Source organism: Callospermophilus lateralis, chromosome 13 (genome assembly GCF_048772815.1).
Source record: "Callospermophilus lateralis isolate mCalLat2 chromosome 13, mCalLat2.hap1, whole genome shotgun sequence".
Lineage (NCBI taxonomy): Eukaryota > Metazoa > Chordata > Mammalia > Rodentia > Sciuridae > Callospermophilus > Callospermophilus lateralis.
The window spans coordinates 74,746,020-74,769,311 of record NC_135317.1 but is presented as its reverse complement, the minus strand read 5'-3'; the positions used below and the strand labels follow the sequence as shown (position 1 = coordinate 74,769,311).

General features: G+C 35.5%; 1 protein-coding gene across 6 annotated transcripts in view; it reads left to right on the top strand.

The window, feature by feature from the left end:
* Cd46 (CD46 molecule) overlaps window positions 1-19,910 on the top strand; it is a 36,431-nt gene extending 16,521 nt beyond the window's left edge. For 2 of the 6 annotated variants that reach the window (XM_076832369.1, XM_076832364.1), the window contains exons 6-12: window positions 1,437-1,619; window positions 2,025-2,069; window positions 2,179-2,223; window positions 7,803-7,841; window positions 8,582-8,617; window positions 9,145-9,205; window positions 17,436-19,910. In XM_076832369.1, coding sequence (XP_076688484.1) covers window positions 1,437-1,619; window positions 2,025-2,069; window positions 2,179-2,223; window positions 7,803-7,841; window positions 8,582-8,617; window positions 9,145-9,205; window positions 17,436-17,505 — 479 coding nt within the window. In that variant the 3' untranslated portion in view covers window positions 17,506-19,910. Of the gene's footprint in view, window positions 1-1,436; window positions 1,620-2,024; window positions 2,070-2,178; window positions 2,224-7,802; window positions 7,842-8,581; window positions 8,618-9,144; window positions 9,206-15,071; window positions 15,165-17,435 lie in introns of all 6 variants that reach the window. The other 4 variants (XM_076832366.1, XM_076832365.1, XM_076832368.1 and 1 more) reach the window with 4 other exon arrangements.
* Window positions 19,911-23,292: the final 3,382 nt, after the last annotated feature.

Genomic DNA, 23,292 nt, shown 5'->3' with positions numbered 1-23,292 from the left:
TGGATCCCAGTGCAAATTTTATACAAATTTGATTCAAAGCAACCACCTCAGGTTGAGGAAGCACAGTGAATCTTGAGCAGGATGGATAAATCATTAAAATTTACCAAATAAATAAATAAACCACAAAAAAAGCAAAAATGCCAGTAGTTTGGTAGTTTGATAAAAGAAAAGAAGCAGCCAGATAGAGGAGGAGGAGAACAATAACAAAAAACTATTGTGGAAGGCTGGGGACAAGTAAGAATGATGACTGACTTCTCGTAAAACTATTGATGCTGAAAGACAGTGGTGTCTGTTGGATATTAAGAAAAATGAAACATTTAACCTTGCATTCTTTATCAAGGGAAGTCTTTCAAAACTGAAGGTGGAATAAATGAAAACATTTTAAGATAAACCAAAGCTGAGACAATCTGTCACTAGATAACCTAAACTACAAGAATTGTTGAAATTTTTTTCAGGCAAATGGAAAAGATACCAGGTAGAAATTCAGATCCATAGCCTCTTCTAGCTTAAATAGGGAATACATGACTGGGACCCCATCTATTGGTCATATTTGTTCTCACAGGATACTCTCTTGCACTCTATGCTCAGTACAGCTACTTTTTTTCCTCCAAATTCTCACAAATAATTAATAAACCCTGAATTCCATGTTTTGGGATTTAATAGCTACATTTTACTTCTTAAGCAATAGAGTAGAATGGTCAATGCCAAAGTCCACCGATATGGAGGCTAAGTACTGATTTTAACTTTTATTTGGGGCCTGTGTGCTCATGTATTGATTCACAACATGAAGTATGTTTGTTCATCTCTGGATTGGAGTCAAAAAAGATTTCAGAAAGATCTGCCCTAGTTCCATTGGCCTTTCTATACCTTGAACATCCCAGTTTGTGTGTGCGTGGTCTCTACCTGAGAATTTTCTTTTTGCATGTCTGTGTAGGACTAGTTTCTTTTAAACTTTTAAATTTGAGCTCAAATATAACTTCTCAGAAAAAAAATCTTTAACTTTTCACAAAGTTTTAACATTGGAATCTGTTTATCTTGAATTATAATGGTTTATGTTTACTTCTTATTTATTTATATTTGGTACTGGGAATTGAACCCAGGAGCACTTAACCACTAAGCCACATTCCCAACCCCTTTTATTTTTTAATTAGAGACAGGGTCTCACTGAGTTGCTTAGGGCCTTGCTAAGTTGCTGAGGCTGGTTTTGAACTTGAGATCCTCTTGCTTCAGCCTCCCAAGCCTCTGGGATTACAAGCGTGCACCATCACACCTGGTTAAATTTTTAATCTAAAAAATCTTTTTGTTTATCATGTTGGATTCCATTCCTTGTCTCTTCATTCCCCTGGATTTTGATACTTTGTACTACTTTGGTTTTTTTCCCTATGTTAAAGCGAATTTCCATTTCCATTAAGTTCTGAAGTTTTTTCTCTTTTCAGTGGTCAAATGTCCATTTCCAGCAGTCGAAAATGGAAACCAGTTATCAGGACTCGGAAAAAAGTTTTCCTATAGAGATACAGTTGTGTTTGAATGCATTCAGGGTTATTACATGAATGGCAGCACCACCTCTGTCTGTAACAGTGAAAGTGTTTGGGAGCCTCCATTGCCAAAATGTCTTAAAGGTACAAAGTTTCTCTTGTTTCCTCCTTCTTTTTTTTTTTTTTTTTTTAAAGATTTTATTTCATTAAATACCAATGATATACAGAAAGAAATGGAAAGTAATAATCGTAGCATTTAACTCCATCTTGTAGCCCTTTCTATACTTGACATATGATCTAAAATTTACTTAGAATTCTTCTGTTGTGATTTTGGGTATTTTGCTAAGGGTTTTTAGTGTATAGGTAGATGGCACAGGTATGTAAGTTCTCATGTTCAATATTTTTATATATAAAAATTAAATTGCATAAATTTTTGTAGTAAATTGAAGCTTGGATAGTTTTGTGTAAGTCAAGAATAAAAGTCATGGATGTCTAAGTGAAATGAGAGTAATAAGTGGTTGATCCAACTTACATTATTTTGTTTTTCAGCAGCGCCTCCTCCCAATACAAAACCTCCAACTATAAGTTATTCAGGTTTAGTAACTTTATTCTTATACATTTTTTAAAAATCTTTAAAAATTCCTGGTGAAACTACTAGCAATAACTCTGAAGTGTGTGATCCAATCATTATTTTGTTTTTCAGTGTCAACTTCTCCCAGTACAAAACCTCCAGTTTCCACTGTTTCAGGTTTAGTAATTTCCTACTTATCATTTTCAAAAATCCTTTAAATTCCTGGTGATTTTTTTCAGATAACCTCTAAATTCCTCATAATGGAAACTCAAGCATAGTTTTTGTAATAAAAAGGCTAAATATTTGACAGCCATTTTATCTGCTATCCATAGTGTTCAAATATTTCATTTGCCATAGACCACACATGAACAGAAATGTGAACTTTGGAAAGTAATGTAAAGTTTAAATGTATTTACTCACATATAAAGTGGTTTAGCACTTTCCTTACTGGGTGATAGTAAAGTTTATGTGGGATGCAGGTAAAAGATCTTAGCAGAGTGCTTGATATCTAGGAAGCTCTTAAAATTAACTAACATGACTAATCATTTCTTTAATTAGTGTTAGTGAAGGTGAAGGTGCATGGCTTGTGTTTATCAATGTGTTTTCTGTGTCATCAACCTTGCTATGTCTTTCTTTTTAGAGGTGATCTGTAGACAGCTTTACTGGGTCTTTCTAGTTCAGGTCTATGTTTCATTTCCTGGAAAGAAAATGGTTCATTCCTTTAATCCAACACATCCTGAGAAGTTTCTGCAAGACCTGTATTTCTACCTCTTCCTCACTCTTCTTACCCACCTGAAGAAATTATTCTTTTTTTTTCTCTTTCCTGAGCAGTTTTATTTGACAACAGGAAATAAGTGTAATAGCAACTTCAAAGGTAGGAAAATTCCTTATTTACTGAAATGAAATGAAAGGTTTTTTGCAGGGACTACAGAATGACTGTTGTATGGTATGATGGAAGGAATTATCATCCTGATTTCAGTTATCTCTGACTTCACATGGGATACAGTGGAAGTAGGAAACAGTAGGGATCATGGGAAGAACATTTTGCAAGCCCACACTATGCCCAGGCTCCTACTTTGGCTCTGCCTAACTCAAATAAGATCATTTTCTATGGACTTTAATTCCCCTTTGGTTTAATGAAGATGTTAAATTCAAACAAACCTCAATTACTGGTCCTAATTTGTTTATGTATTTCCTATATCCTTAATATTTTAAAGGATAGAGGGAAATTATACATGTCACCATAGTAATTAGAATACCTTTCTCCAATTCCTGTAAGAACCTGGTACCTGGTAGCCTCTTTAAGTACCTTAGTTAAGTGCTGTGGGATGAAGAGTGTGGAACAGAGAAAGATGGTTTTGTGGTGGATGAATAAATGAACAAAACCAACATTTCATGTGAAACTTTGTACTCATTGACCCATCCACCTCTGCTTACCGCTCCAGAGGGTATATATATATATACACCATGGTCTACCAAGTTTATTGATATACTCTTTTGAAAGAGTTGACCATAAGAATTTTATAAAGGATTTGTAAAATGCTGATTTAAGTTAGTGTTAAAGAAGAGCAAGTACAGGAATCTTTTGTAAAAAAAAAATCAAAAATCAAAATTTCTGATGGGACTGTCAATCATTTTTTTATCATTAGCTAAGGAAACTCTATATCAAAAGTATCAATAGCAACATATAATGGTGTTAAGATAAATTTAAATATGCTAATATGAAAAAGTCTGTGAAATACTAAGTAGAAATGATTAAGATGCAAATTGTATAATAGGATACCGTTGGGATCTTTTTTAAAAAAATACATGTATTTATCCAGAATACATTATTTTTACAATTTATTATTAATTAACTTCTAGAGTTTCTACTATAAATTACAAAGCTGTAGTGAGCATTCTTATGCATACATCCTGTGTACCTGTGCAAATATGTGTGTAGGTCAGTTAAGTTCTCAGAAATAGAGTTGCAAAATTCAGAAATTCTATGTATTTTTAATTTTAATAATCTTTAAAAAATAAATATCAAAATTTATAATTTTGTATTACTAAGGCTAACGAATTGACAAACTCAAATTTATTATTCTAGGTCCTAGGCCTACACATCCCAAGAAACCTTCAGTTCATAATTATCCAGGTTTGACAGTTTTTTAATCCTATTGATATAGTTAATAACTTCAAAAATAATACATGAAATTGATAATGTTAATTTGCATTTCTTTAATTATCAATGAGGCTGAATTTTTTGGTCTAAATTTTAATTTTTCATCATCATCATCATATTATTATTATTACTGTTATTATTTTGAGATGGGGTCCTACTATATTGCCCAGGCTGTCCTCAAACTCCTGGGCTCAAGTGATCCTCCTACCTCAGCCTCCCGAGTAGCTGGGACTACAGGCTCATGGCACTGTGCCCAAAGTTCCACATTTATTTATTTATTCATTTCCTTTGCTCATTATCCTATTAGGTTTCTAAAATATTTCTTGTTGGTTTTTGAAAGCTTCTTATAAATTAAAACCCTTTTTATATGAAGTTAACATTTTTTCCACATTTGTTTTTGTTTATACAAAAACTAGTCAATTTTAATTTTTTTATATAGGTGGCCATAGGTTTATTTTTGTCACTTTTTATGGGTAGTTATACATGTATTTTGAGGGTTTTTTTTTTTCTTTTCTTAAAAAAAAGAACATCATGGTATACATATTTTCCTACAACTTGTACTTTTTTTCCATTTCATGTCTTGGGTTAGGGTTATATTTAGATTTATTTCCCTTCTTTCTAATGGTAACTTGAATATACACCGTATTTTATTTTCTACCCTCCTGTCAGTGGTCATTGATGTGTTCCAAAGCTTTAGATGAATATGGTAGATAATTAGATATATTGATCTTTTTCCCAATAGCTGTGGGTTTTGTTTCTTATAAAAGCTTTAGTCTTAAGACCCCATGATGAAATTACATGAAGATTTCAACCATGTGTTCTGACTTCGTTTTCTGCATTTAAATCATTGGTACACTTGACATTCATGGTGGTACCTGGAATGAAATGAGCTTCCTTCTCACCTCCTCAACCCATCCAGTAGTTGAGCACCACCATCTGTTGGATGATGGATGAGTTATCTTCTCCTCAGGTGATTGGGGGGTGCTGCTTTTTGTCATAAACTGAGTTCATAGCTGTTCTGGCTGCTTTTCTCCTCTCAAATGTGTCAGAATCATATTTACTATAGTACTATATGTTTTAATATCTGTCAAAACACTGCTTTTTCAGAAATTTCCAAACCCTGTTAATTTTTCCAAATCAACCCTTTGTTTACTTTTTAACCATCTTCAGTGTGAAATTCAGTGGCCTTCAATACACACATTATTGTGCAGCCATCACTATCATCCAGATCCAGAACTTTTCATCACCCCAAACTGAAATTCAACCCAATAAATGATAACTTTCCATTCCTCTTTCTCCCTAGCACCTGGTAACTACTATTCTACTTTTTTGTCTGTAACTTTGCCTATTGTAGGTACTTCATCAAATGGAATCAGACAAGATGTAATTTTCTGATTTCATTTAGCATGAGATTTTTTAAAATTCCTCTTTTTTTTTTTTTTTTGCGGTGATGGGGATTGAGCCCTGGGGCCTTGCACATGCTAGGCAAGAACTCTGCTCCTGAGGTACATCCCCAGCCTATGTTCCTTTATGTTGTATCATGTGTCAGAGCTCTTATTTCTTTTTATGGCTGATTAATATTCCCTTATATGTACATATCACATTTTATGTCATCTTTCATCTGTTGATGGATATTTGGATTGTTTCCACCTGTTTCAAACATGCTGTTTGTGTACATAACCATTCAAAGTCTCTGTTTTTAATCTTTTGGGTGTATACTCAGGAGTAGAGGTATAGATGGAGGAGTAGAATAGCTGGATCATAGGCTAATTTTTTTTTTTTTTCCGAGCAACTGCTGTCTTCTACAGTGGCTGCACTATTTTGCATTCTTACCAGCTGTGTACAAAGGTTCCAGTTTTTCCACATCTTCACTAACACTTGTTATATTGGGTTGTCCTTTTGTTTATTTTTGTACTGCTATAACAGTACCACAGATGAGGCAATTTATAATGAGTCGAAAGGTCTTTCACCCAGTTCTAGAGGCTAGGGAGTCTAATTTGAGTGTGATTTGCACTTGACAAGGGACTTCTTGCTGCATCATGACCTGGAGGAAGACATCACATGTCAGATGGCATCATGTGGCAAAAAGGCAACAAAAGGGAGTGGGAGGGAGAGAGCATGAACAAGAGGGGCAGACCCTACCTCCAAGATGGCGGCATAGGTGTGCTCACTTGTGCCCTTCTGATCTAAAAGTCTCTTAACATTCCTGCCTCCCAGCATCATTACACTGGCGATTAAACTTCAACATTTGTTTTGGAAATGGCAGACATTCAAACTACAGCACCATGCTAGTAAATATGAATCAAAGCTCTAAATTAGAGGTTTTATTTGCATTTCCCTAATGATTAGTGACATGTTGAACATCTTTTCATGTGCTCATTGGTCATTGGATATCTTCTTCAAAGAAATAGCTATTCAAGTCCTGGGCCCGTTTTTAAGTGGGGTTTGCTGTTTCTAAGTTTTGGGGTACTTTATATGTTCTGAATATTAATCTCTTATCAAATGATTTTAAATTATTCTCAATCTGTGGGTTGCCTTTCTACCCTATTAGTGTCCTTTTATGCACAAATTCTTAATTTTGATGTAGTTCAATTTATCTATTTTGCTGTTATTGTTACTGTTACAACCAAGAAATCCTGGCCAGATCCAATATCATGAAGTGTTTTCCCTCTATTTTCTTCTAAAAGTTTTATAGTGTTAGATCTTTTAGTTAGGTATGTGACTCATTGTGAGTTCATTTTTATGCACAGTAAGACTTGAACTTCATTATTTTCCCAGTGGATATCCAGATTTACCAGTACCAGAATTTTGAGAATATTCTTCAACAAGAATGACTACTCTTGGCACTTTTGTTGAAAATAATTTGTCTGGATATGCTGGTGTTGATCTCTGGGCTCTCTATTCTATTCTATTGGTCTGTCTTTATGCCAGTCTTTATTCCAGTACCACTTTATTATACTTTTGTAGTAAGTTTTGAAATCAAAAAGTGGGAGTGCTCTTAACTTTGCTCTTCTTTCCTCAGATAATTGTGGCTCTTTGGGGTCCCTTGAGATTTCACATTACGTGAATAGAAGGTGGCAAGCATGAGGACCACTTGTTCTTGATCTCAGAGGAAAAGCTGTCAGCCCTGTGTAGTTGATATTAGCTATGGCTTGTTCATCTATAGTCTCTATTGTGCTGAGGAAGTTTCTTTCCATTCCAGATTAACTTTGAAGGCAGTTACTGAGCCCTACTTACATTTAACTTTAATGAGAATAGCACTGAATTCATAGGCTAATTTTGAGAATATACTAAAAATATATTTGTACGCTATACCACACACACTCAGTATTCTCATAGGAAATGTTAGTGGACAGTAAGAAGAAAGCTAATAATATTGAATATATATTTATCTATTTATTTATTTATAGAATTTTATGACACTTTGAGAATTAGTAATATGGTTTATAAAGAATGAAATTTTAAAGGTTTTGTTCAAAAGTGGAAAAAATCAACGTATGAATTTAAAGGATTTTAAGATTGATTTATTCTTTTTTTCTCTCTCTTTTTTTTATACTTCATTTTAATCTGTTTTTCTTCTTTTTTTTCCTAGGATATCCCAATCCCGATGGACTGTTTGATGATGAATTCGGTTATTATTTTGTTATTGATAATCCTTCATTAACAGACCTTATAGATTACATGGAAATATGACAGTTTCCAATTATCTGCACTTAAGGAAGAAATACTACTGAACAGATCAATACATTTTTTTTTCCAAATAGTTTTGATCTGCACTTGGTTGAATCCACACTTTTGGAACCTGTGGATAGAGTTCTGACTATATAGTTGCCCCTCAACATACAGTGGGATTATATCCTGATAAACCCATTGTAAATTGAAAATATCCTAAGTTAAAAATGCTTTTAATTCACCTAACCTACCCAACACCATTGCTTAGCACCACAGGGGAGTACTGGTTGTGTACCCTCAGGGGGGCGGGACTGCCTAGGAGCTGCCACACATGGCTGAAGCCCAGCAGCTTGAGATGGTGTGGTGCAACATGTTGCTAATCCAGGAAAGGATCCCACTTCAGAGTTTTTCCTCTACTGTAGTAAATGCTAATTGTTCTAATAACCTTTACTAAGAACCTGAACAGAACGCTGAAAAGTGAGGTTTTATTAGAAGTTTTGCAAATTGGACTTGCAACCTGGAAAGTGGTTTAGAAAAGTTTTGTGATCAAAATGACTAGAATGCCCTGGCAGTTGTGCTAAAACTAGGTAAATTAAAAAAAAAAAAAAAAAGTTTTTCTCTAGCATTTAGATGATCTGAGCTAAGTAAAAATGTAACTGCCATCTGGAGACCCATATCTTCTTAATTTTTTTTCCTTAGCTCAATGGATCATTTTGCTGATTATTCTTATTGCAAGTAAGTATCCCAAATTTTGACACCGTGTAAATCAAAATATTAAGTTCATTTTAAAGTAGTTTTCCAGTTTCTATACTTTGAGATTAAGTACATCAACATAGAAAAACCCAACCTTTTATATGATACACTACCTTTTGTTGGTGATTTTTATATTGTTTAATGTTCAACATATCTACTTAGAAACAAACCCTAAGTATTATGTACTTCTTTGATGTAATGAGCTTGCTTTGCAAATATGCTTTTTAAAATTTGTTCTTTTTAGATATACATGACAGTAGAGTATATTTTAATAATTTTCTAAATTAAACTAGGATTCTTCCTTGACTTATGGTGGACCATGTAGGTGGTTCCAGGGAACTGGATTTAGATAATGAAAAGTCTAAATGAAATATAAATATGTAGGTGCTTAAGTAGAGTGCCATTTTCTGACCACTGAAATATATTCAGCGTTTGTTTCTTCTGCTTAAATTTTGATCCTTGTTAATTAATTTTCGGTCACATGTTATTTATTTCCCGGTTTCTTACAGTTGTTTCGATTGCTATAATTATCCTCTGCCTGTACAGACGTTTTCAACGCAGGAAGAAGGGGTAAATAAAGCATGTGTCTCCTCACTTATCAATCCTTCTTATCCCTAACATCCTTTGTGCCACTTAAGTTTATACTCTGTGTTGCATGACATCTTTTTTTTTTTTTTTTAAGTGGGCCTGCATTAGTGTGTCCTTCAATTTGCATTTCTTTGCTAAAAATATTTTCAGGTACTTTTACCATCATTGCAACATGAGGAGTCTGTGCAGAATCGTTTCAGCAACTACTGTGGCTATAAGAAAAGTTTCTGTGGGATTTGTGGTTTAAGCTCTTTAGTGAATCATGGTCCATTATGAGGCCTTCCCACAGGAATACCCTGTTTCCTAAATTGGACAAGTGGCCACAATTAAAAGTATTTCACTGTGGAGACTTTTGACAGTTATATTCACTGGAATTTTTAACCATGAAAATTTCCATTTTTCTGGAATAATAGCTGGTTGTAAGAAGTTATGTAGGTGCCTCATTCAACAGCCCAATTTGATTTCATTCATTTCATTTCCTATTTATAAATGTTAAACTGGAGGATTAAAAACAACACTTTTAAATTTCTCTTTTATTTCCTCTTAATTTACTAGATTGCAATATAAAAGTTGCTGACAGAGCTAAGATTTGCAGGGCACCTGTTTTTCTCTATAAAAATAATGGGGGCTTAGAATAGAAAAAAAAGTGTACAAATACATATCTTTTAAGGAAATAGGGTTTTTAAGTATCAAACTTAAATTTTAATGAATATACAACTTAACAAAAGATTCAGAACAAATCCTGAAATATAGACCAAGATTAGGTGCTTTGGAATTTTTGAAAGATAACATGTATTTTTTTCTCCCTATACCTTTAAAAATAGTTTTGAAATCAAATCTAACACTTTTAAGACTTTTGGTGCTCCTGGTTTTATAGTTTCCTTTCATATTAATCATCTGATTTGGGCTTTGTAATAAAAAAGTATTCTTCACTTATTAAAAAAATCAAGGGTTTGAGGCTGTAGCTCAGGGGCAGAATGCTTACCTCACATGTGTGAGGCACTGGGTTCGATCCTCAGCACCACATAAAAGTAAACAAATAAAATAAAGGCATTCTGTCCATCTACAACATATTACTTGGTCATTTTTTTAAAATACCCACAATTCCATCATTTAAATCTGAAATCTTATAGAACACAATATCCATTTGATTTCTCTATCAATTATATTTTTTCAAATACAGCAGTACAAGTAGGAAATAGTATTGGTGGAATCATTTTTTTTAATTCTAATTAGTTATACATGACAGTAGAATGCATTTTGACACATCATACATAAATGGAGTATAACTTCTCATTCTTCTGATTGTATAATGTAGAGTTACACCAATCATGTAATCATATATGCACATAGGATAATAATGTCCAATTTATTATCATTCCTACATTCCTACATCCATACTCCCTCCTCTCCCTTTACTCTCCCCTCTCTCTAATCCAAAGTACCTCTATTCTTCCCTAGCCCTCGCCTCTCCCTTATTGGGAATTAGCATCCACATATCAGAGAGAACATTTGGCCTTTGGCTCTTTGGGATTGGCTTATTTCACTTAACATCAGATTCTACATTTCCATCCACTTATGGGCAAATGCCATAATTTCATTCTTCTTTAAGGCTGAGTAATAGTGGAATTTTTTTTGTGTGTGTGGTACTGGGGATTGAACCCAGCGCCTTGTGCATGCAAGGCATCGGTAGAATCATTTTGAGTCTAAAAGTAAAGAAAAAATTTCTAAAGCAAAACAAAATATCTATTCCTCATTTTCTTTTTTTTCTGCTTAAAACATCACTCTATCAAAGTACTTAAAAGTTCCCTAGGAGTATTAATCAAACTCTAATTATCATTTAAGAGATATTTTAAAGCTGAACAATCTGATCATTGTATTCACAAATTAAAGGTTTAATAGCAATAGTGATTTGAGATTCCAAAAATAGCTTTGTGCTAGGATGTAGCTCAGTAGTAAAGCTCTTGCCTAGCATGCCCAAGGTCCTGGGTTCTAATCCCCAGCTTTGCCAAAAAAAAAAATAGTTTTGTGATTTTTTTTTTTAAAGCCCATAAATTATATCATTGAGGTTCAACTGAAAATTGCAAAATTAAAATTTAAAACTTTGGGAATATATTTTATCCTTAAGCAATGCAACATAATTAATCCTGTTATACAGTTACAAGCTCAGGGGAAAAAAAGTTCAAAGAATGGTGTGGAAGGGGTAATTATTGCCTTTGAACTAAAATACGAACTATATGGGAATCTTAGGATATTCTTTGCCACCTATGACAGAAACATAGAAATTCAGTGTAACATGTAATAGTTGAATCAAAAGTTAGGTTCTTTGTCATGCTTAGCACGCACAAGGTCCTGGGTTGAATCTTCAGAAGCATTAAGAAAAAAAAAATTAGATCCTGTTAATGGATTGTTTGGCTTCAAGACACCGAATTCCTAATTCTTCCAGTTTTATATTGCAGCCTAGGGGGCAGTATGCCTGCCTTTCTTAGAGCCTAGAGCAGTGCTTCTCTAACTTTACGTGCACTTGAATTACCTGTCAAAATGCAGCTGCTGGTCACTGGGTTGTGTGGAGCCTGAGATGCTGCATTTGTAATGAGCTCCCAAGAGGACATGCTGCAGGGCCTAGAGGACACTTCTGAATAACTTGACTGCAGACTAGGCCTATTACTGATGGGCTTGTTTAAGTTTGGGGGGAAAAAATGTCAAGCTCAAGGCCAAATTTGATATTTAAGATCACTGGATATTTTTTAAGACTTCTCGTCTACATGTATGTTTTTTTAAAAATGTGTGGGGTAATACTTTATTTCACTTTAAAAAAAAAAGATTCCCATTATTTTCTTTGCACTATTTAATGTCCATCATCTTTTCTTTCCAAACTGTCTATCATTTCCTCTGAGAAAATAGAAATAAACTCCTAAATCTTGATAATGAACAAAGACATCAGTGACCAACCCCTTCCCTACCCACCCACACAAAGGCAGTCAATCAGTTCTTCATCAGACACTAGCTGGCTACCCTCTCATTGAATTCGGATGCTACAGGTTGAGGGTCAGTCCCCAAGACCCCACTTACAGATGCCACATACAAGCCCCAGTTTGTTTCTACCTGTGCTTCTGACCCTCCGGCTATAAATCAGGGTTCCCCTTCTCAATGAATTTTCTAGGGTGACTCACAGGACTCTGGGAAATGCATTTATTGATTATAAAGGATGCCAATGGACATCAGAGAAGAGACGCTTAGTGCAAAGGGCACGGAACTGCCATGCCTTCTCTTGGGGAACCACCTGCGGGTACTTCCACATCTTCAGCTCTCTGAACCCAGTCCTTCCCAGTTTCAGTAAAGCCGCCTTTACCTAGGCATGATTAATGACTTCATTGCCCACTGGTGATCAACTTAACCTTCAGCCCCTCTTGTGAACCTGAAAAATCCCCGCACTCTGATCCTGTGTTGGTCTTTCTTGTGGCTAGACCCTCTCCTGAAGCTACCTAGGAGGACCAGCCATCCATCAGTAAATTCATTGGCATATGAAAAGATATCACTTTGAAAAGGCAAAAGATTTTAAGGAGTAGTACGCCAGGAAAGAATGATAAAGACCAAATGAGTTTTTCACAGTATCATGTTACCCTGGAAACTTCTTTATAAGACTCTTAAAATGTTTGGAGTTACCTCTGTATTTCCAAGGGTAATTGGAAGCAGGGTAGAGAGCACAGATAATCTTGAATTGCTATAAAATGTGATGTAAACCAGTGTTTATGATGATTTGGGAACACAGTTACTCTTCTACAGCCTTAATCTCAAAGTACCAAAATTGTATAGTCATTTTAAACAGCATCCAACATCATTTAAATTATTTGATGAAAAATGACCAAAAGGTCCAAGTATTTTGCTGCATTTTTCTGTTTCTTAGTTCTCAGCCCCTGGGCCCATCCACATGCTCCTTCCTCTTCCCTTCTGGCTTTCTTTCTTAACTAATTCTTCCTAGCACTTTCGAGTCTCCTAAATCACAGCCTTTTCCCGTCATCCGGCTTCTGCGAGTCTGATCTTGTTAAGTCTGTGTGGTTCTGAACCACAGATGCCTTTCCTTGGAATGAACGTTTTCACTTACTGGTGAATTTTTTTTTTTTCATAAATGCATGATTTACTTTACTCTGGTTAAATCATCCTTGGATAGGTAAGAATTGAAGTTCATAAGAATTATTTGCATAATTCCTATTTTTTAGTATGTGACAAAAAATTTTTTTTTTCCCATTAGTGACTTATACCGTTCTGTATAACTTAAGCATACTTTTTTTTTTTTCTTTTTTTCGGCTACTAAGGATTGAACTCAGGGGCACTAGGTCACTGAGCCTCATCCTCAGCTCTATTTTTTTTTTTTTAAATTTAGAGACAGGGTCTCACTGAGTTGCTCAGCACCTCGCTTTTGCTGAGGCTGGCTTTGAACTGCTGGGATTACAGGAGTGTGCCAAAGTGCCCAGCAACTTAAATATACTTTTGATGTTGTATTCATATTAACTGACTCAGATACTTTGTCATTTTTAAGCTGTCTTAAATAGGCAATTTTAAAAATTAACGTATGTAATTTTAAAGCATGAATTTTGCTTTGATGTAGGCTCAAATAGTTATCTTCCCCTTAAATAGTTACTTTCTTTAGCTTCTGTAGTTACCTCTACCTAGTCTAGCAGCTGTGAACTCAAAAGGGACTTTTTGATCTCAGTGGGAAATAATCAACAGAACCAATTTGTTTCTAGTGCAGGGAAGGAAAGAATGTCCTTTTACAGAAACCAAAATATTTAACCTCATTTTCTAAATGAAATACTCATTAAGCACAGGCAGCTTAAAAATTTGAATGAGCTCACATAGCTGGGGTGTGTAATGATAAGGGGCAAAAAGATAAAGTAAAATGAAGGTGAACATTTTTTTCTCGTTGGCTCTCAAATTTCTGAGCTTTCCACAAAACTTGCTAAAATTTTTGATCCAAAAAATAATACATAACGAGAGAGAGAGAGAGAGAGAGAGTGTGTGTGTGTGTGTGTTGTGTGTGTGTGTGTTGTGTGTGTGTGTGTGTGTGTGTGTGTGTTGGCCAGGCATGATGGAGCATACCTGTAATCCCAGCAGCTCAGGAGGCTGAGGCAGGAGTATTACAAGTTCAAAGCCAGTCTCTACAATTTCGAGAGGCCTACAGCAACTCAATGAGACCCTGTCTCTAAATAAAATATAAAAAAGGGCTGGGGATGTGAATCGGTGGTTAAGTGCCCCAGGTTCAATCCTGGGTACCAAAAAAAAAAAGAGAGAGATTGTATAATTAAAGCCACCCCATAAACTTGGGAAACCATGTAATAAGTTTTACAAGGATCTTCCCTCAAGTTGAAAAAAAAAATCTGCCATAGGAAGAAATTGTATAAATGCAAAAAAGTTGAGGTGCATCCAAATGCATGACCTGTCATGAAGTTGACTTGCAGGACAGTCTGACATGCACTGAATACAGACATCCTGTATTCCCTCAAATTCTAGTGGACTGTTTTTAGAGACTGGGACTTTTTCCCCATTCAATGTTATTTTTTGAAATAATTTTTACATTGTTTTGTGCAAAAAATGGTTTTAAAGGAAAATATATTGAACAGAAATTTAGAATCTGTTCATCTGCAGGAAGATATGCAAAGTTAAAGTAGCTTCCTGCATAAAATTCACATGTCAAGTTCCTGAGACACAAAACCTTAACTTATGAACCTAATTCTCAGCTTTACTTCCATTCTCTTCTAACATTGGTTTTGTCACATACTGCATTACTCTTGCTTCTTTTTGGTCAGATGTCACTATTTTATTCAGCCCTTCTCCTTCCTCTGTTCAGGATATACCTAATTGAGGAGAGCTACAGAGAAGTACAATTTACTTCTCTCTGAGAAGAAGAGATAAGAGAAAGGTTTACTTTTACTATTAAAAGGTATCTATCTGTTTCTGTTGTTTCTTTGCAACAGTGTACTTTGTTTTGAAAAATATTCAGTGGATATTTAGATATCAAAACCTGAGCTATGTTGGCAGTAAATTTCAAAGTGGAAACGAGTCCTATTCCCTTTGCTAAGTTATTGATGCTTTCTTATGCCATTCCTTTTTTAAATTTAACATAATGTGTACTGACAGGATTTTGCTTTGAAGTAGGCTTAAGTAGTTATATTCCCCTCCTACTTTCCTCAGCTTATGTAGTTGCTTCCACCTTCTAAAGTAGCTGTGAAGCCAAAAGTAGGAGAATTTTATAAGGAATAATTAGTGGGAAATTAACAGAACTAGTTCATTGTAAGTGCAGGGAAGGAAAAAAAAATGCCCTTTTACAGAAAAAAAAAAAGTTTTAAAATGCTTTCAATTACAACTTGCAAATAACTCTGAAAAGGCATTCGTTTCCATTTTTCTTTAATATATGATGAATTCAAGAAAATCAAGATCTTCAAGTTTTGAAAAATGATAAAATTGCTTTGCCTTCAACCATCTTTTGTCTTTGAAATGAAATGAATTTTAAGTGTCCCTCCATTTGTGCTAGAATGGGTGTCAGCATGGCTGGGACAATAGGAAGCTATGTATTCCACCTTTTCTGAGGTCCTACCCTGGTTTATAAAGAGTTTGGGAACAGGATCCATAAAGGCCAATGGGAAGGACGATTTCTTTGCAAAAGCAAAATTGTGTTTCATCACAGAGCAAAGGAAAAGACAAAACGTACCAACTGGAATTGACAGTCTGGGCCAACCTAGTCTTGTATACATTCTTTGTCTCATGGGACACTTTTGAAGCTAATGCCCACCAAAGAGAGAGTTTTCAAACTCTGAGCTTCCGGGTGGTTGTAAACATTTAAAGAGAACTTAATGAATGCAGAAGTTAATATACAATAATAGTAATTAGTAATCAGTTCCAAGTTCTCATTATCTTCAAAATAGCTTTGTTGATATGTCAAATGAATATTTCTCTAAGCTTATGTTGATGCTTTCTATCTTTCTCAAATACTGGATTTGTTTTTATAATTCTATTTAAAGAAAAAGACTTCCACTACAGGAAAAATAGTTATTGACTTTGAGAAAGCATATCAGTCAGAGATTTGAATGATTGGCATTTCAAACTATTAAGTCAATATACATCATCGAGGTCTTTTGTAAAATTCTGTGAGTAGAGTAATGTGATCGTGGCAGGTTGCAATGATAGCCTCCCTCACAAAGAGGAATAGTAAAGTATCCAAAATTAACATGGTTAGCTGTTACCATGGGTAGGCACCTCTGAAGTGTTTCCTGTGGCACACACACTGGTAAACAACTGGCTGGTCCAAATTTAGTTTTAGACCTTCTCTTACGGTCAATTTCCTAAGGCAGGGCCTGATTATCACTACACTGTCCAATTCAAGAGTTAATAGCCACATATGGCTATTGAGACTCAGAAGTAGTTAGCCCAAGGTAAAATATGTTCAAAGTATAGAACACACCCTGATTTCAAAGACATGGTACAAAATTAGGTCAAATACATGTCAAAATATATTCACAATATTTTGCTTTTATTATGTTACAGTCAACATTAAATTAATCTTACCTGTCCTACATTTTTTAATGTGGCTTTTAGAAAATTTTAAATTACATGGCATTTTAATTCTTTGGAAAGCATCTGATTAGACGAAAGATTTTGCAAAAATGTCTAATGTTTCAAGGTCTGATGTAAACTTTATTTGGAAGAATGTATGACCCTGGTAGGATAACTGAGGCATCTCTGCACTTGAACACTGCTAGAGTCGCCACCTTTCATCTCAGAGCCACAGATTCAAAATTGTGATATTAGGGAAGCACGAGTCTCTAGTGTTTCCTAGGGGCTCTAAATGAAAATGAGAAAATATTCACTAAGAACTTTGTGTGTCATTGCTCTATTTTTTGTTTTGGAGGAAGTAAAAATACAAGGATAGAAAGGGCTTTAGAATAGAATGAAGCTGATTGAACGTTAAAATTATTTTAAAATCAATCATGTATTTTCTAATTTAAGGACTCTTATTATTATAAATAGTTTGGGTTTTTTTTTTTTTTTAATTGTCTTGTTTTCAGGTTGTGGGGAGGTAAGCTCAGTGATGGAGCATGTTTAAAGCCCTGGGTTTGATCCCCAGCACCACAAAAATATAAAAAGTATTTCTAAAGAGACTTCAGGAATTAATTTCTGTATTTAATTGTATTGATCTTTACACCTTGTCTTGTAGGAAAGCAGTTAGAGCTCAATACAACACTTACCAGAAAAGTCTGACCACTTCAGCAGAGCCAGCTACGTGATTTCCACATACCTGTGTCTCCGTTTATCTTTTAATTCTGCTAAGAGCTTCTCATCTGCAATAGTTAATGTGGATGCACTGCTGAGTTATGCTGTTCATATTTTAATATGTCTGTGATGTAGTCACCCTCTGTTTATACACGTATGAACTGGGGTCTGAACACAGTTCCTGTTTCCCCCTAACATTTGGACTTAAGGGGCAAATCAACACAGTATCCCTGACAGTCTTAAGATGGGGAAATGATTTGTTTTGTAAAATGGGAAAATCCAGAAAAATATAGCTCAAAATGAAATTACATTGCATTTTTTTAAAAAGTGGTTTTGAAAGCTTTTTAATGTGAACTCTTAAAATTCCATCTTTCCACAACTCTAAAATGTTATTTTTGTATTTTGTTCATTGTAAAAAGCCTTCACAAACAGATATACATTCCTATATACAAGAACACTGATAATTGGGAATACTGATAATTTTGACCTCCTTAACTAAGAATATTATTGGAAAATTATCCAGAAGTTAACAGGATAACCTTTTCGTAACTTCTTTGATTTAAAGATGCTAGAAACTTTATGTATGGCTTTTAAATTTTTTTAAAATTTTACTTATTAGCTATATATGACAGCAGAATGCATTTTCTTTATCTATTCATCTACTAAAGGGTATCTAGGTTGGTTCCATAGTCTAGCTATTGTGAATTGTGCTGCTATAAACATTGATGTGGCTGTGTCCACATATCACAATCCAGTTTTGATTTGCATTTCTCTAATTGCTGGAGATGTTGAACTTTATATATATATATATATATTTGTTGATTGATTGTATATCATCTTCTGAGAAGTGTCTGTTCAGTTTTTAGTCTACTTGTTGATTGGATTATTGGGGGTTTTGGGGTGTTAAGATTTTTTAGTTCTTTATATATTCTAGAGATTAGTGCTCCATCTGATGTGCGTATCATAAAAACCTGCTCCCATTCTGTAGGATTTCTGTTCACTTCACTGATTGTTTCTTTTGCTGAGAAGACGCTTTTGAGTTTGAATCCATTTCCCATTTATTGGTGGCCTTTGTTTTTAGGTTTTACTTGTGGTGGTTTACTGATGTAAAATGAGTAAGCTATCAGAACTAGCTGCATACTTCTGTAAAAAGTCAGAGGACTCTGACACCTTAAAGAATGCCAGTTTATGGTCGAGTGAACACTGTGGCCTTGTGCTTTCCTTGAAGAGTTCCCTCTGCTGAGTAACTCCCTCTTAAGTCATGGCCATGGGAGCCTTTCTTTCCCTACTTGGTCTTAGTCATTTTGGCTGGGCACAGTAATGTATGCCTGTAATCCCAGGGACTCAGGAGGCAGGAGGTTTGCAAGTTTGAGACCGGCCTCAGCAATTTATCGAGGCCCTGTCTCAAAAAAATAAAAAATAGCTTGGGATATAGCTCAGTGGTGAAATGCCCCTGGGTTCAACCCCCAACATCAAAGTAAAAAGTCTTTTTTTATTATTATTTTAATGAGAACAGATTAAAAATCAGCTAAACTCACACAGTCAGATTGACTGTCCCCGCCATAGAAACCTCTTAACTGTGTATGTATCTCACCTCATCTCCTAGAAGGTAGAGTACAAATTCAACCATATATCTCAGATGAGCAAATGTTTCTCTGCTGTTGGTGGCACTAGTGGACAAATGAACAGCTCAGGTAGCTTCCTGCTCAGGTAGAACAGAGCTTGGTCATCTATGGAGTCCCCAACCCAGGCAGTCTCTTGCAAATAAGCCAGTGGACTGCTCCTCAAAAAACCAAGCAAACAAACAAAACCTCACATTTTTCCAAGTTGTATTTTAAACCTTAGTAGCACAGAGTAGACCAAAGAAATGCCACCTTGAGACACTTATATATGACTGGGGAATAAAGGGGGCAGGAGAAATATTGTTTAACTCTTTGAAGACCTGTCGAGGGTGCACTGTAAATGATCCTGAATTAAGTGACCTAAATTAAGTGAGGAGTTGAAATTTATACTGATTTTCACATACTTTTCAAGAATGTAGCAATTGTTTAGAAGCTATACTATTTTTTTAAACCTGAATGTTTTCCAGATATTTTTAAATTTACATTTATACTAGTTTCTGCTTTGAAATTAAAATTTTTTCCATTTAACGTCTATATTTGATATTTATATGTAAATATGTATTTTGCTTGTCAAGAAATTTTTTGGTTATTTAAATACATGGAGAAGTCCATTTTAAAGGCTTGTTTAAATGAGAGGGGAAAAATAAGCATATTTGAATTTAAAACATCTATTTAACACAAAAATATATTTGTAGTAAAACGAGAAGTCCTGTAGTATGTGAAAGTCTTTTATTGTTCATTTTTTTAAGAACTGGCTCTTTAAGTCCAGCAAAAATAAAATTGTATATTTGGAGGAGCATGATTGTGAAGGGGTGTTTATTTCTAGTGTGATTATTTCAAATCAGAAGAAGTTTCTGTCGGGCCATCTTGAATTACTGCACTCCTGCTGCTCTCGCATCTGGAACCCTCCCAGTCCTCAGGCTTCTCCCCTCCCAACCCAGCACCCCTCCTGCTCACAGGTGTTCAGGGACACATCACCTACAGGAGGAAGTCCAAATTTCTTGGCATGACACTTGAAGACCGTCTACAATTCAGTCCTAATTTTTCTTTCTGCTACATTCCTTCAAATGACCTGCCCTCAGTCAAGCCAGACATCTGTCCTGTGCTTTCTGTGTTACTCCACTCCACTGCTAGTTGAAATGTCCTGCCAAGACCCTCCTGCACTTTCCAAGGCCCAACTCAAGGCATTACTCATTCCAGGAAGCTCTGCTTGATTTCCACCCAGCTATTGTAGCTTGTATTAGTACCTAACTCTGAGTTAATCACATTTGAGTAGCTATATATATGTGTCTAGTAGAAGATATACCTTCCACATCACTTCAATTGCACACATAGGCCAAAACTCACGTACCAACACAATTAAAAAGTAATTTTTGTTTATTAAAAAAAATCCTTGTCTTTGCATTATTGAATTATATCAGACTGCTAGATCTATCCTATCAGGCCACAGTGTTTCTCAGCCATGGCTGCACACTAAAATCACCTGGGGAGCTTTAGTGACACCTGGGTCCCACCCCAGAGGGCTCTCAGGTAATTGATCTGGGATGTGGCCTGGGCATAAGGCATTTTTAGTGTCCCAAGTGATTCTAAGGTACAGCTGAGCCTGAGAACATCTACATTAGCCCAAGAGTTAATTTTTCAGCCCAAGAGTTAATTTATCCAAATAAGCTTATAAAGAAGATAAAAGCTTATATTTACAGAATACAATCATGACTTTAATTCTGTGTATTAATCGGAAACTTCTAAAGACTTGAATTAAGGTCTTCCTGCCTGGTCAACCAATAAAGTAATCTGTGGTTTAGAAATACAAAAGAAATATTTTTAACATTTAACAAATATTTTTTAACACCCATTCAACGCTGTATGAAAACTAACCAAGAATAAAGACTAAGAATAAAGAAAGCATTTTAGAAAATTTTATTTGGTCATGAGAGTATAGTTGCTTTAAAAAAATTAAAAATTGGCATGAATTCAGAAAGTGGTCCAAAATAGGATGGGAGGAATCCCATCAAAATAGAAGAAAAATCAGTGGAATAGACAAAGGGAATTGAAGGGGAGGAGGGGGGATAGGAGAAGGGAATGAATCTGATCTAAGTTTCCTATGTACATATATGAATATACCACCCATAGTGACTCACCATCATGTATATCCACAAGACAATAATTTTAAAAAACAGCAGAAAGATAAGTAGAGGGAAAAGAATAGAGAAGGAAAGGGAAAGTACTGGGGACTGAATAGAACAAATTATAGTCCATGCTTTTACAACTATATCTAATAAAAGAACCAATAAAAATGGCATTAAATATACAGCAAGAGTTTCTGAAAGAATGCTTAAGACACCTGGTATTGGAAAGAATTTGAATTTGCATGTTAAAGTACATTTTTTTTGCATTTAAGGGAAATAGGCAACTCTCTGGTATCCTAAACAGTAATGTCTGACAACTATCATTTTAACCAAGAATGAATTGTTTCTTGTATAATCTGAAAACTTGCATATTTTTGTTTAGGAACAGGACTTAACAGTCTAATAACTTCTAGAAGTGATGAAGAATAAATGTACATATGGATAAACTACCTTGCTCTTAGAATTTCTAGTCCCTTCCAGAAAAGGTTAGAGAGGAAGTCTTTGTAAACTGTAGCGCTGCTGCCCTCCTGTGGACTGTCAGGGCATTGAACAACCCCTCCTCACAGTGCAAACTGTCATTATTCCAAGGTTGTCTTTAACGGTGATTCCCAGAGCCATTTTAGTTTCCGTATAAAACTAGCTTTATTCTTCTGTGCAAGCAAACTCTGTCCCTTACTACTTAAATAAGGGGTAACATAGTGGGGGAATTATGTCAATAAACGATTTTTCTTCCTTCTCACTCACAGCCGGTGAATAACTTTCCACAAGGGCAGTAACACTGGTTCTCAACTTGACTGTGCAAAGTCCAAGAAAACTTTGCATAGGTAATAAAACTAGCATTAGAATAAGCCACTGAAGGGCACAAAATCTAATTCCCTTATGTAGCTTTTTAAAGACTGAATTATTATTGTATGTTGCCGTGGCAACCCTAGTACAACTACTAGACAAAGCAGCACCCTGACATTCTGTGCTTAGGGCTTATGGCTTCACTGAGAATTCACACTACTACTAAGGCTTACATGAGCAAGTGTGCATGGTGTCTGGGAAATCTGTCATCTGATTATCTGCCTCCACTTGTAAAGGCTCATAAGAAAAAAAACACTCCTTAGACTTTGTATTTGAGGTGAGCCTCAATTATTGAAGAATTCCTTGGGTAGGATCTCACAGCACCATGCTTCTTATGTTTAAAAAACAATGTTGATTCAGGGGGTCTTAGGTGCAGCCTGCAGTTCTCATGAGTTCCCAGGCCTTCCTATTTGTGGTGGATTGTGTTATGGCCTTCAAAGAGAGCCATATGCTCATACTTGGAGGCTTTGAAAATTACTCTATTTGGCAAAAGGATCTCTGCAGATATCTAGTTGAGGCCCTGAACTTAATCACAAGGATCCTTAGAAGAGACAGAGATTGAATTAAGGTATCAGATAATGTGACCACTGAGGCAGTGGTGGTCTTGAAAATGAAAGGGCAAAAGCCAACAAATGCAGCTCTAGATGCCAGAAAAGGCAAGAAACACTGTTCTTTCCTTGGACTTGTGAAGGGTTTGTGGGCCTGTCAATACTTCAGTTTCAATTTCATGAAATGACTTTAGACTTGTAACCTCCACAATTGTTAATAAATGTGTACTAAGACACCACATTTGTGGCAACTTGTTACAGCGGCCAAAGGAACCAACACCAGTGGTCCTTAGACCACTTTGAGGACTGAAAACTTTCAGATACAAGGTCACAGGGGAATGGCCCTCAACTCTGGCCACACATCAGAATCCCTGGAAGAAACTTTAAAATGTATAAAGAGGCCTGGGGATATAGCTCAGTTGTAGCATGCTTTCTTTGCATGCGTGAGGCCCAGGGTCCAATCCCAGCACCACAAAAATAAATATAAAGTGATGTTCATGCCCCACTCCTAGAGCAGCTAAACCAGAGCCCATAGGATGACCCATTGGAAGGCTCTTGGTGGAAGGTTCTTGGGTGGCCCAAACAGAAAGCGAGGATGGTATACTACTGGGGATTAGATTAAGCCCCAAATCTTTTCTTGTGTTCAAGAAAAATTCTCA